Source organism: Ceratina calcarata, unplaced genomic scaffold (genome assembly GCF_001652005.2).
Source record: "Ceratina calcarata isolate Rehan_Ccalc_2016 unplaced genomic scaffold, ASM165200v1 scaffold579.2, whole genome shotgun sequence".
Taxonomy (NCBI): Eukaryota; Metazoa; Arthropoda; class Insecta; order Hymenoptera; family Apidae; genus Ceratina; species Ceratina calcarata.
This window is the reverse complement of record NW_017177008.1, coordinates 1,277,857-1,290,810: the sequence shown is the minus strand read 5'-3', so window position 1 is coordinate 1,290,810 and position 12,954 is coordinate 1,277,857. Positions and strand designations below refer to the sequence as shown.

The following is a 12,954-nucleotide window of genomic DNA, read 5'->3' as shown; positions in this document are numbered from 1 at the left end:
ACGACTCATGTTTTGCCTTCTCTCTCTACTTAGCCGAACTTAAGCCGAGCTCGGGGCACACGGATACGGTGCGATAGTATGCGTAAGTGGAAGGGATGATTCTCATTGACTCCCGTCCTCAAACTGGCATCTCTGAGTGGTAAATATATACCATAAACAGAGCTGAAGCTGAAGGGAGCTTCCGTGCACGTTATCTCCCGACGTTAAGCCACATTTTCAATAAACATTGTGCCCAGTGCCGCCTGTCGGCGTCGGTCGACCTGCGACCTGCCTACAGACCACGGCCGATATTCAGACTCGTTGCTTATTCTCAAGATCGTCTTAAGCATTTGCCTTTGCTTAAGTCCCTGTTCCCAGTACAAATATGGGATAGACAGGGATAGCAAATTCTTAAGATGATCTTAATAAGCAACGACTCTGAATCTGAATACCGGTCCACGTCCACGAGTGCCTGCCGCTGCATACCTGCTGCAACCCCAGCGCTAGCCCGTTCGTTGATCACCACCACCACCACCGCCGCTGTCGCCACCACCATCATTTACTTTTTAAGAAGTCCGAATGTGCAAATATTTCAGTTTCTTCTTTTAGAAGTGAAATTTTAGACACGTTAAAAGATGATGTTTCGTTGAGACGTCTAAATGAAGAGACCACGGAGAAACGTGTTACACAGGCAGGTTGTCAATGATGATCGAATTGAACTATTACTCAGATATTTTATTGTAGTTGTAATTTTGTATTAACACGTAGACACCGGCGTGACCCACCGATGGGTCACGCTTCTTACGTAGTACAAAATGTTATTTTATTGATTTAACATTCTTCATTAACATTTCAATATTATAATCAAATATTCAATACAAAACACATAACTTATAATTTAACCGGAATTAACTAACACCGGATCGGAAAAAATCATAAAAATCTCGCGCCGGCGTCAACGTGTTAAAAAAGAATGTACTGTGTGCATTTCTTATTCTGTAAGTTTATCTGAAAATCCATTCTTGACGTTTCACTTGTTTATCCTTCAAAATAATTGTTATATTTTGAAATTGTACTTTGTACAAAAGTAATGATATCGTACGTACGTATGTTGTATATTATGCACTGTTCATTTTAGATACGCTATACAAGGAGACAGGCTTTTTCGTTACAGGATGGACCGAATGTTCCATAACGATACTCATTTTGTGCTTAAGAAGTTCTAACATTTTCTTTGCCACCCATTTATTATGCTCAAACACCTCTGGGTGTTTTATGTACTTGTCTATCTGCGTACACAAAGTGAGTGCAAAGTGACATCGAACTTATTAACTTGTAACAAGCATTTGTCAAGTAACAAACAATGTGTATAAACGTACCTTCATCCATACACATTCAGAAATTTCTCTCTCACACTTCTTGATACAGTGATCGATGGGAGACAAGTAAGCGACTATATACACGTCGGAACAACCAAATGCGACGTCGTGAGCGTGTCTAAAAGCTATTATAGAGTTGAACTCGGTGTGAACACCAGTCTCCTCCAATACTTCCCTTCTTACAGCCTGCTCTATATCTTCTCCTAAATAAACAAGCGTACTTCGTTTGAAAGAAAGAATCATGAGAGGACCTCGAGAGATGAATTCTGTCTACCTGGTTCCACGTAACCACCTGGCAGTTTCCATACTGCCTTTCTGTTGTAGTATTTCTCTTTTACGACTAAAACCTCGTTAGATTTCTCGTTATAAACGAATCCTCCAACGCCTAAATTAGTGTGTGCATAATGAGGTACGTTGCACCCTTCGTCTTCGATCAACCATCGGTACAGCACAACATATTCTTGTCTCGCATGATGAAATTTGAATCCTTCCTTCGTAAGTACAGGTATCCATTCTGAATGCGCCAAATATACACGAAACCATATCGTCCGTCTCTTCTCATGCATCCACTGCTGCAAAGATTCTATGAAACGTAAGCATGAGTATATCATTAGTAGTGATTAAACTGAACTCGAGAACGGATGCCGACGGACCATTTGTGGTGAGACACTTTTCATTCCCTATCATCACCTCTACCTACTTGACAGGCGATCAGCAAATTCTTCAGAAGTGCAAGATTCTTCGTTCGAATCGATAGTCACGCCGTTATAATGATCGTTGTGTCCTTTGAAGCATTTCGAAGCCATAGTTACGGAACACAGATCAGTATTGGTAGTGGAACGCGTTTTGTAATATATTACAGCGGGAAAGAACAGGACGGATCGGTCGATTCTCAATGGGAATCGTTGTCGCCCGAGCACTGTGGTAACGCAACAGAGTTTCGAAGTATTAGCAGTAACGTTGTTAGTATTATATTTTCGAACATTTACGAATCTATGCAGCGGCAGTGGTGGCGGCGGCGGCGGCGGCGGCGGCGGTGGTGGCGATGGCCGATAGAGAAATCGTCGGCTGTTGAAAGTCGAAATTGCTTCGTCGTGCCTTGAACATATGTACAAGCTCCGTTGGAAGTCTCTACGAAACATGATTTCATCGTGGCACGTAGAGTACGTTGATACAGAATGGCATTCTAACCTGACACTTCAGAGATAAGATTTAAATCAGCCATGTGACGGCATGAGCATTATATATATATATACGTATAATTTCGATTTAATTGTTTTATTATACGCCTGTTCGTAATCTCTATTGTACAATACATATATGTTACGCGTTCGATGGTTGAAAATTGAGTCGAGCAATGAAACGGAAGAAATTCAAGTATTGAAATAATAAATCATATGGAACAACGTGTACTTACGCGCGTACTTTTATTGTTACGATCTTTTATCATGCACGAAGCTAGTATATCTACTACTGTATGTAGCAATAGCAGAGAGAATTAGTTTTTTTCTTTGATAGCAGCGGCAGCAGCAGCAGCAGTAGTAGTCAACAGTAGTGTCAAGGATCGACCAAGTTTATTATAATTGAACACGTAACATTGGGATAGTAAAGCAACATTTTAATGCACCACGATTAATAAGAATCATGTGTCACAGGACACAATCGCGTTTTTTGTCAAAAAACGATTCCATGTGTCGGTACACTTTGGTCGTAGGAGGATTGTAATGTAGGGCCTCGCAGATGCGGCAATAATGGGTCGAAACACTGCCGAAGTAGCCGTGTTCATTGATCACTTTGTAATATTTTCGCCACTCGTGATATTCGAGATACTTGTCATTGTGTTGGCCAAGGTACTTGATATAATTGGCCAGAGCAGATGGATCGGCGAAATCGGTAACGTGAAGGAACGAACGCGGCGGTAATAATCGCTCGCAGTCTTTCTTCGGCGCGCCCATTATCACCGGCACCGCTAATTTGTGATAACCGTGCCAAAATACTTTCTCCGTGATGTAATCTTTACAATTGGAATTCTCGAAAGCTAGATAAAACTTGTACGCGTTCAAAACTGGACAATCTCTGTCGAAATGACCCGGGCACGCGGTCGCGTTGCCGTTCAGACATCTGCCGTACACGTCGAGATCGGTACCAAGGATCTCCTTCAATCGCTTGATATAATTCCATCGCCCGTTCACGCCCGCGCAATTGCTACCCATCACTGTGACCAGTTTCGTTTTCATCTTCACGATCGGTTCCCTGCTCGGGAAGTTTATGCTCGGCGAATTTATGAACGATCTAGAAACTGTTCGTCCGTAAGGCACCGGCACGTCGCTGTTCATCCGATAGCTCATCGACCAGTTGAACAGACCGTTGTACGTGGATAGTTCCTGATTCCCGTAGAGGAACGTATGGATCGGCGATTCGTCGGTCAAAAATATCCATCTTTGATCCCATCGAGTTCTAGCCGGCAATTCCATCGCGTTTCGCGTCAAATGCAAATGAAACACGACCGCGTCGGCCGTGTCTATATCTTCCGATCGGTAGCTCAACACGCACTTTTTTACCGTACAATTCTCCCAAGGCGAGAATCTATAAGCGAAGGATTCGAATTACGTTCTAAATTTTTAATTCAAAATCCAAAACTACAATATACTACTACTGCGACGAATACGATCGCAAGCTTTCATCCGGTGTTACGTGATATTAACTTTTTATCGGTGAAACGTTTGATGTGTCTGCGCTCCAGAAACTTGCCGTGCTTCCAAATTAAAATCAGGAACGGTTTCTTTTTATTGTTTACTATCGGCGGTGGTAAGCTTCCCTCCGAGGAGAGTAGCCATCTCCCAAGCAACGACGTTCTATAAATCTGTGACGGACGAAGTGGTAGAGGCGCGAATTAGAATCTTCTGCGATACTTATATGTATGCATTCTTTATAACGATCATCGAATCCGTCGTCGTTCGAAAACGATTCTGATTTGGACCAACCTGTTCCCGTTCCCGTTCTCGTTCTCTTGTAGTCATATACCGTTTATGCGGCAATGTCGTTAAACTGTCTCGCGTTTCCTTCGCTGGATGTTCCTCGTGCCTCGCAACTTCTTTCTTCCAGATTCTCCCGGTAGAAGAGAGGCTTTCGAAAGTAATAAAAATCGCACAGAAAATCGTAGAACCGACGCAGAGAAGTAGCAGTGTTTGCAGATATCGTGAATTTCCGGGCATCGTAGCACCGACTTCTTCGACGACAAAACGTGATAAGCGTTAACCGAAGCATATCGCACGCGCGCTCGCGATACTTGGTCGTGACTGCGTTCTTTTTCTTCGCGTAGCCGCTTCCGTGTCGAAATCGCGAACCGTTTAAAACGGAAATGAAATCGTGCCGGCCAGTGGACGTCCTTCCAGCATATAATAACGTAGGATGCGAGCTTGAAATGATCGCGAACATTTATTACCGGCACGAGGACTGGTAATCGAATGAGTAGCGAGGCAGAGGAGGTAGATGGAAGATGTTTAGAAGTAAAGAAATAGGTCTGATCAACGGCTACCGAGGCTGTTGCTGCTGCTGCTACCTTTGAATTTGTATGCCGCGCGGCGGGTAATCGTTGATCTCGATTGCCTTGGTCAGCAATGTGTGACGACGACGACGACGTGATGCCAACGATTCTCGAACGACCACTCGAACGCGTTATCTTCAACGCAGGTGATAAAGCCTGTGTTAAGTACCTTAGAACAATTTCAATCGATTCAAATTTTGTCTCTTCAAATGAATTTTCTCCAAATCAGATTTTTACACCTACCACACACGGACGAGCTACTATTGTTGTCCAATTGACCTGATCAGATCGAACGATTTAGCCCGTATTTTTACGTTTGCTTCGTACACTCTTGAAGTTCACGCGGCGGTAGCCAATTACGCTAGATTTCTATAGGTATTCGCAATAAGTTTTCGATTGTCGAATGCTAAATTTTATTACAATAACTGCTGCAAATTAGGACGCGATTTGATAATATATATGTAGTATGTTTTGAGAGATTGTAGATGTACTACCTTAATTGTTTCAAGTATTATGCCGAAATGCCTTCTGTACTACACAATAACTTTCTACGTTTTAGTTCTTGCGCACAGTAAATTACAAATAATATTTGCTCCGCGCTATGTGTACAGCTTGTACTACAAACATAATTAAATCATAAAGTGAATTATAATCGCAGTTTTATCTGTTGACCCGCCGTTACAACCTATTCTTCCAATATGCATTTCAATTATGTGTTATAGCAATGTGTATTGCTCGATCGACGTTCAATTGTTGAGAAAACGAAAATGAGGCAACTTATTTGTTATGTTCTACAGTTTTCCCAGTGATCCATCTATCATAGGTAATATCTGTAATATGTACTTGTAGAGAAATTTGTATGAAGAAAGACAAACAATTCAGTTTCGTAGTTTCCGTCTTTTTACACTGTAGTGCACACGCACTCATTATTATCTTACACAAGTACGTACATATACGTACATTGCAGTGTGGCATGCATTGCATGTGGAGCGCTGACGGCGGTTGTTGTCAGAGAGGAACGAGAAGAAATGAGAGTGCTTACCATGGACCTAAAGGACGGTGCATAATCGAGGGGTAGGGTTCCCAAAATTGATGAACACACAAACGTACGTGAATATAAATACTGTGATTCTTTTATTTTCATTATTTATACATTCGTGACTGACTAGAGTAAAACTAAAAATACTTAGTTCGTCAAGTATGTTACACATAAAATAACATTTAATAATGTATTAAGATACACAAAAATTTGATTCACATAAAAACTATTAATAACATTTTTTATTCGTTGAACTGATCAAAATTATAGTTAGATTGCTACGTGTAGGTGTCTCATTATAGCTTCGTCTCGTTTTATTTCGAGTATCTTAACACATGTACATATAAAATATATAAGTAGCTATGTTCTTAATTAAAAATCAGTTCATCACTGATACATCCTTTTGCAACACAATTGTGCATAAATGTTATATTGTGTTTGCACATTTTATATTCTCTACATATATATATATATATATATATATATTTATATAACAATAAGAAATTCGAATACTTTATGCATAGAATAACAATTAATACAAGAATGACAAGAAAAATGATTGAAGTATCAACTAGAATAGATGAAAGTTTTGTTCTATTAGTTTTAACGACCGTTACCATTCTTCTCTAAAACACAAACTGAATCAAGAATTATTTTAAGTATCCGTTTCATCAATTGCCAAATTGTTTAACGATTATCACTTACAAATTAAATGCAGAATGTCCAGAACGTTCTTCGACTTTTATGCAACAACTGTATTTTGTAATTATTCTTGGTATGGCGTGTTCGGAGTCACGTTGATCATCTCTGTTGCGCTAAAAGATACATAATAAAGTTACACAATGAAATGGCATGAAAAAAAACTGAAGGTATATAGAATTAATAAAGTATCCATTGCAAGCCCATTTGTATGATACGAGGCAAAATAATTAGTTCATCCAATGCAAACAAACATGTTTTAATTAAATACGGTTCTTAATAAAATATCTAAGCCAAGTTTACGTTTTCTGCATCTTACCTCCTATAGAAGCAATTATACATCTGAACAACTAAATATATGTAATTATAACAAAACTTAAAAAAAATGCATACAAGTATTATGCAATAATTCGGATGTTAATTGGTTTCGTTATGCATTACTCTCAAATAATAAAATATTACTAAAAAAGATTATGCAACGTATAAAGCATAATAGCAAATGAAATATAAATAGTATGAATTATCAGTAGGTCGTATGAATTGTTCATATTATAATACACCTTAAAACGCAATAAATAATAAATAAAATAATACGTAATTGCATGCACTCGAATAGCCTGTAACGAAAATGTACATTCATCAAATTTAGATCAGAGATACAATGAAATTTCATGGTAAAAATTAAGAAGAAACAAGTATTTTAATTAAATACTCATTAAGCCATCTCACACATAAGACAATATCACTAGAATTCTTGCAGAGTAGACATAAGACAATATCACAAACACTTACAAGAACAATTACGGTGCCCTAAGCATACTTTGTTGCAGTCATCTTACATTAGTTTGCTGTATAACATACATTATATAACGGTTTATTGTCAAATTGATATAGATTATGTAGTTTTTAAGTAGTATCACTCTTAGCAATTCAATTCGTAATTTATGTTATCAAAAATTCTTATAAATCTCAATATGTGCACTTACTGCCAAGCTAACAGTTTCCTTGAAAATATATAGTGTTGAATGGATCATTTAAACACACAAGTTTTTAGGATTCTTAAAGTAGCTTAACAGTAAATGCAGTAATATAAAGAATACAGATGACAAATAAAAGTATGTCGTTGTTTCTATTCATATTATTATTGTTTCAGTTAGAAATAATTCATTTTGAAAGCAATTGCATATTTTAATTCCCTATAAGCGTAACACCATTTAGTGAGAATGAAAAAAAAATATAATTTGTTATATAAGATAGATCTTTACCTTTTGGAGCATTTGATATGTATTATGAGTAGTGTGACGCCTAACAGTAAACAAATGCATCCAACAACTATGTAAGCGATACCAAGAAAAGGATTCTTTCCACCGAGGAGGGAGGTAGTACTCAGGATCATCTTCTTTCTGCCATCAAAGGCAGACACGGGATATGCTGTAGTCAAGAAACATTGTTTTATGAAATTATTTTTAGCACTATAATTCACGACTATATTTTATACTCACAATAATTAAGGTGAAGGGTATAGTGCCCTGCTAGTAGACCATCGGTAAAGCCACGTTTTGTATGATCAATTCTACGATAGAGTTTTCTAAAATTAGGCAATGCAGCAGTTCTCATCCATACGATCAAATCTTCATTTTGAAACGCGTTATTATTGTGGCTAGGATCATCATCTAATTCGTAAATATATTTAGTCCAGTTCTTTGGCTTCGCGTAATTACTCTTATTAAATACTTTTGTTAAATCGCCCTCGGGATTTCTAAACTTAATATTCTTATCCGAAGGCCAGGCTATACCAGTTTTCAACAATGGTACAGATCCATTGTGCTTCTCGGAATATAATTCCAGTGAATCGCTAAATAACGAATTAGCAATAGCACCGCAGGGTACGATTGGTTTATTGTCGTCATCACGAGCAAACGGCTCGCAATCTCCGGAGACGGTTTCACTCAGCTTGCCTAACAGTTGATTATCATCTCTTGATTTCACGTATCGTCTGTGGTTCTGATAGAAATTAGTTAGACCGTAGTACATGTAAATCTTCCCATTAAAATCGTAAGGCAACGTGAAATTTATGTCGCAAGTACAAAAGTCTGTGGGATTAGCTGCTATAACTTCTGCGCATCTTATCCCATTCGGGCGGTGGATATTTGTAGAATTGCAGTCGGTGTAATCAAGAATGAATTCTTTAACTTGATCTGAGAAGTAGAGCAATCCAACTCCAACTGGTATAAAAGCGATTCCGATTACAAAGAACGTTGGCAGAACAGTGCCAGCAGTAAGTATTGGTTGCCAAGCAGGTAGACGTTGTTGTTTAAACGCGCTATCTATTTAAACAAAGAACACACTTCATGATAAAATATTTATTCATTACAACTGTCTAAATGATTGACACATTGAATGTAAAGTAAAAATCAAACGAACGTAACCTAACTGAAAGTTAAAATTATAATCGACGTACCTGATGGTTTTTTCGTTTTTGTTAACGAATTAACTTCAGTGACAGAAGTCATTCTTCTTTATTCGACTTATTTATTTCCTTATTAAATTTGAACAATTGACTGCTATTACATATATATAAATTAGTTTAGTAATCATGAAGTATACGGCAATGCCAACGATAGTCGCTGCCAAGTCGCTGCTAACTTGCCGACTGCTGTTGAGTATATGAATCATTCTTGATAATCATACCAGAGAAAAACTCTCTCTGATTATACTATTTTGATAAAACCCTTTTTTCGATTGTTATCTTATTTTCGCGCTCATCGAATATTATAAAACGTGGAGATATTAGGCCCGATGCAGACGATTAGTTATTTAAAGAGAATAACCTATGCTCGCCGCGGCAAGACGCTGTTGCAAGCCCGTCTGCATCGGACCTCAATATATGTCATCGTAAATAATATAATCTTCATTTCGAATATTTAAATAGTTTATTGTAAAAATAAAGGATGACACATCGCATAACAGGAAAAAATTGTACAAGGGGAATAAATGAGACAGGCCTGAAAAAATTCTAGAATTTTATTACTCATCCTCTTAACTTCTCCCGTCTCTGTTATGTTCGACATCTCTTTCGGGAGAAGTAACTGTCTGCTTACCAAAAGTTGTACTTTTAATTTTATTAACAGCCAACATGTAATGTATAGAAGCATTCGCATGACTATCGTGAGTTTAATATTTAAATGTGGAATTCTTGATAATGAATATTCGTAACGCGCAAATGGCATTCATCAAAACGTTCTTACAACGACGAACACCGTTTGCACGTGGCTCTTGCATAGCAGAGAATTATTAGTTACTTTATACTGACGATTTTTAACCTGAGAAGGATGCAAGGAAGTCAGTAACAACTTGCTTTAATTTCGCATCGGATGCCTCGCTGATCAAGTTTTCCTTGGCGATAGTATTCAGGAGATCCCGTTGGGTATTCCTGAAACAATATAAAAGTAATGTGAATACGAGTACGAAAGCATGTTTAAGCGCACAGTAATTCGAGACAATTACCTAATGTGGGCAAGGAATTCTTTTTCAAAGGCAGTAATTTTCGTGGGATCCATCTTATCAAGATATCCACGGACACCACAATAGATAACAGCAACCTGTTCTTCAATAGCCATGGGTACTAAAGAAGTAAAGGAATACTTATCTTATTCCTAACTTCATTGACTCTTTTACATTTATGATAACATATATATTATGATAATTTACCATATTGTCCCTGTTTGAGAAGTTCCGTCAGTCTGACACCACGATTCAACAGTTGCTGAGTGGCGGCATCCAAATCGGAACCGAATTGCGCGAAGGCTGCTACTTCACGGTATTGAGCCAATTCCAGTTTCATGGAACCGGCAACCTGAGGAAGAAAATTAAATCCATTAAATATATTTAGAATTAGTTTAAACATTATTTCTCGTCAGTAAATTCATACCTGTTTCATGGCCTTTGTCTGAGCAGCTGAACCGACTCGAGATACTGACAAACCTACGTTAATCGCAGGTCGGATACCCTTGTAGAACAATTCTGTTTCTAAGAAGATTTGACCGTCCGTAATGGAAATCACGTTCGTGGGGATATAAGCGGACACATCGCCGGCTTGTGTTTCAATAACAGGCAAAGCCGTTAGCGAACCGCCTCCTAGGCTCTCGTTCATCTTAGCCGCTCGTTCAAGCAGACGGGAATGGAGATAGAACACATCACCAGGGTACGCTTCACGACCCGGTGGTCTCCTCAGCAGCAAAGACATTTGTCGATAGGCAACAGCTTGTTTCGACAAATCGTCATAAATAATTAAAGCGTGTTTTCCATTATCTCTGCAATCGTTAAAAATTAAATATGATACATCGTCAAACTCAAAATCAGTTTGAAAAAATAAATTAAGCACCTAAAGAATTCTCCCATGGCGCATCCAGAGTATGGAGCTAAATACTGAAGAGGCGCTGCATCAGAAGCAGTAGCGGACACAATGATCGTATAATTAATAGCACCGCTGTCCGTCAAACGTTTTAGTATTTGGGCTACAGTAGATCTCTTTTGACCGATAGCAACGTAAATACAATACAGTTTCTTCTTTTCTTCTCCAGCGTCGTTGAATCGTTTCTGGTTAATAATTGTATCGATGGCAAGAGCAGTTTTTCCCGTCTGTCTGTCTCCAATGATCAATTCACGTTGTCCACGACCAATGGGTACTAAAGAATCTACAGCTTTGATTCCAGTTTGCATGGGTTCTCTTACAGATACCCTTTAAGAACATATTTAACGTATAAGAAACGTCGAATGCAAAATATAGACAGAGACAATGATGCAATTACTACCTACCTAGGAATGATGCCGGGTGCTTTGGTACCAATACGGAATCTCAATTTATTATTTAGTGGTCCTTTACCATCGATAGGATTTCCTAAGGCATCTACGACACGTCCCAGCAATTCATCTCCCACCGGAACATCGACAATGGCTCCAGTACGTTTTACGATATCACCTTCCTTGATGTGTCTGTCATTACCAAAGACTACAATACCAACATTGTCCGGCTCCAAATTCAGAGCCATACCCTTTAGCCCTGAACTAAATTCCACCATCTCGTCAGCCTGGATGTTTTTAAGGCCATAAACACGGGCGATACCGTCACCAATGCTAAGCACTCTACCAGTTTCCTCAAGATTGGCCTATACATATTACATAACATTTAGTTTAAATTAGTACCCTGTATATACGAGTTACTTCGTTGAAGTGTGCACATGATTTAACTTACCTTAGGGGCTGCGCCAAGAATACGATCTTCCAAGATAGAAGAAATTTCGACTGAACGCCGACTGCAAGATACATGGTACTTGCAAGAAGCTATGCAAAGAGGCCATTTCGTCTAAAAAAATAATTGAAACCCAGTATAATCATGTACTTTGGAAATATACCATCCAAATACATATTACATAACTTGATGCTATTCTGTTTATGTAATCTACTGCATAAAAATTCGTGACACTCGATTCGATTGTTACAGAATTATAGATAAAAATTACTGTAGTTAGTTAAATATACGTTTCAATTTATCAAGAGCGAAGATTAACTATAGCAACGTATGGACCCGTGCGGTTGTCGCAAAGTGGAAAATGTCGGCATGTTCCACTCAGATGTTTTCGTCCTAAATAAGTCACAGACCGGGTATTATCCTTCTCGCATTACCTGGATCGTGTTGTTTGACAATTGTCTCGCTATCGAAGTAGCCAAACGTAAAGACAGAGCCATTTCGATGTGTTACAAGCCCGTCAACCGGACTGCGAATTCAGAAACGATGAACGATCGAGACAGGGACGAGCAACGAGCAGAAGAACGTCCCGAGTAACCCCACTATGACATCCACAGGAAGTCGATATCCAACGACTTGCGCGTAACCTCGTATCCAGATACGTGCACCAGTTCGTAGATCGAATTTTTTTCCACCAAATAATACAGACGAATTACGACGTACATGTTACATTACGGATAAAATTTTTTTCTAACGACACATATTTGGTTATTGAACTGTACAATACATGAATTTTTAAGCAATTGGTTTTGGGTTCGAGGGTATCTGCAATACAACACTACACGTTTAACGAACTGGCGCCAGTTTAGATTTAAAACCCGTATATTTTTCAACAATTAGAGGATTATTAACGAAAATGGTATCAGTATTGTCAACTATGATCATTATTTCGAATGTATTATTAACGTGAATGATTATTAATAAAGAATAATCATCTCATTTCTTATATTAATGTATATGTATCAATCGCAGCATCTATTTTTAACAAGGAATTTAGTAAATT

General features: G+C 38.4%; 4 protein-coding genes across 7 annotated transcripts; all 4 read right to left on the bottom strand.

Annotated features, from left to right (window-relative positions):
* Positions 1-548: 548 nt before the first annotated feature.
* On the bottom strand, positions 549-2,980 carry LOC108629636 (nudix hydrolase 7). 2 transcript variants are annotated; one of them, XM_026817468.1, is made up of 5 exons: positions 2,059-2,980; positions 1,633-1,941; positions 1,359-1,561; positions 1,086-1,268; positions 549-634 (listed from the first exon to the last, which is right to left on the bottom strand). In XM_026817468.1, the coding sequence occupies exons 1-4, from the start codon at positions 2,498-2,500 to the stop codon at positions 1,098-1,100; spliced, it is 1,125 nt and encodes a 374-aa protein (XP_026673269.1). In that variant the 5' UTR covers positions 2,501-2,980; the 3' UTR covers positions 549-634; positions 1,086-1,097. The 2 variants fall into 2 exon arrangements, with proteins under 2 accessions (XP_026673269.1, XP_017887897.1); XM_018032408.2 differs by lacking the exon at positions 549-634 and having other exon boundaries at positions 694-1,268; positions 2,059-2,555; positions 2,776-2,980.
* On the bottom strand, positions 2,911-4,628 carry LOC108629634 (alpha-(1,3)-fucosyltransferase 5). The gene is made up of 3 exons (XM_018032406.2): positions 4,343-4,628; positions 4,064-4,221; positions 2,911-3,944 (listed from the first exon to the last, which is right to left on the bottom strand). The coding sequence occupies exons 1-3, from the start codon at positions 4,571-4,573 to the stop codon at positions 3,008-3,010; spliced, it is 1,326 nt and encodes a 441-aa protein (XP_017887895.1). The 5' UTR covers positions 4,574-4,628; the 3' UTR covers positions 2,911-3,007.
* Positions 4,629-6,012: 1,384 nt separating this feature from the next.
* Positions 6,013-9,404, bottom strand: CDC50 (cell cycle control protein 50A). Of its 3 annotated transcripts, none has more exons than XR_001916852.2 (5): positions 9,105-9,404; positions 8,146-8,970; positions 7,909-8,074; positions 6,650-6,759; positions 6,013-6,582 (listed from the first exon to the last, which is right to left on the bottom strand). XR_001916852.2 is itself a non-coding variant. In XM_018032413.2 (5 exons), the coding sequence occupies exons 1-4, from the start codon at positions 9,154-9,156 to the stop codon at positions 7,479-7,481; spliced, it is 1,056 nt and encodes a 351-aa protein (XP_017887902.1). In that variant the 5' UTR covers positions 9,157-9,400; the 3' UTR covers positions 6,013-6,759; positions 7,436-7,478. The 3 variants fall into 3 exon arrangements, 2 of the variants coding, with proteins under 2 accessions (XP_017887902.1, XP_017887901.1); XM_018032413.2 differs by adding an exon at positions 7,436-7,491 and having other exon boundaries at positions 6,013-6,759; positions 9,105-9,400; XM_018032412.2 differs by having other exon boundaries at positions 6,013-6,759; positions 9,105-9,403.
* Positions 9,405-9,649: 245 nt separating this feature from the next.
* On the bottom strand, positions 9,650-12,505 carry blw (ATP synthase subunit alpha blw, mitochondrial). The gene is made up of 8 exons (XM_018032405.2): positions 12,329-12,505; positions 11,898-12,008; positions 11,462-11,811; positions 11,028-11,384; positions 10,575-10,956; positions 10,355-10,499; positions 10,151-10,268; positions 9,650-10,076 (listed from the first exon to the last, which is right to left on the bottom strand). Exons 1-8 carry the CDS (start codon positions 12,389-12,391, stop codon positions 9,962-9,964), a joined length of 1,641 nt encoding a protein of 546 aa, XP_017887894.1. The 5' UTR covers positions 12,392-12,505; the 3' UTR covers positions 9,650-9,961.
* Positions 12,506-12,954: the final 449 nt, after the last annotated feature.

Coding starts and splice junctions, on each gene's coding strand:
- LOC108629636 (XM_026817468.1), bottom strand. CDS start 2,500: ATGTTTCGTAGAGACTTCCAACGGAGCTTGTACATATGTTCAAGGCAC. Junction 1,942..2,058: donor ATTTGCTGATCGCCTGTCAA/GTAGGTAGAGGT, acceptor TACGTTTCATAG/AATCTTTGCAGCAGTGGATG. Junction 1,562..1,632: donor AGGTGGTTACGTGGAACCAG/GTAGACAGAATT, acceptor TTGTTTATTTAG/GAGAAGATATAGAGCAGGCT.
- LOC108629634 (XM_018032406.2), bottom strand. CDS start 4,573: ATGCCCGGAAATTCACGATATCTGCAAACACTGCTACTTCTCTGCGTC. Junction 4,222..4,342: donor GAGAACGGGAACGGGAACAG/GTTGGTCCAAAT, acceptor CGTCCGTCACAG/ATTTATAGAACGTCGTTGCT. Junction 3,945..4,063: donor AAACGTTTCACCGATAAAAA/GTTAATATCACG, acceptor CTTCGCTTATAG/ATTCTCGCCTTGGGAGAATT.
- CDC50 (XM_018032412.2), bottom strand. CDS start 9,156: ATGACTTCTGTCACTGAAGTTAATTCGTTAACAAAAACGAAAAAACCA. Junction 8,971..9,104: donor AAAAACGAAAAAACCATCAG/GTACGTCGATTA, acceptor TTGTTTAAATAG/ATAGCGCGTTTAAACAACAA. Junction 8,075..8,145: donor TACCCTTCACCTTAATTATT/GTGAGTATAAAA, acceptor TCTTGACTACAG/CATATCCCGTGTCTGCCTTT.
- blw (XM_018032405.2), bottom strand. CDS start 12,391: ATGGCTCTGTCTTTACGTTTGGCTACTTCGATAGCGAGACAATTGTCA. Junction 11,385..11,461: donor GCACCCGGCATCATTCCTAG/GTAGGTAGTAAT, acceptor ATGTTCTTAAAG/GGTATCTGTAAGAGAACCCA. Junction 10,077..10,150: donor GAATTCCTTGCCCACATTAG/GTAATTGTCTCG, acceptor ATATTGTTTCAG/GAATACCCAACGGGATCTCC.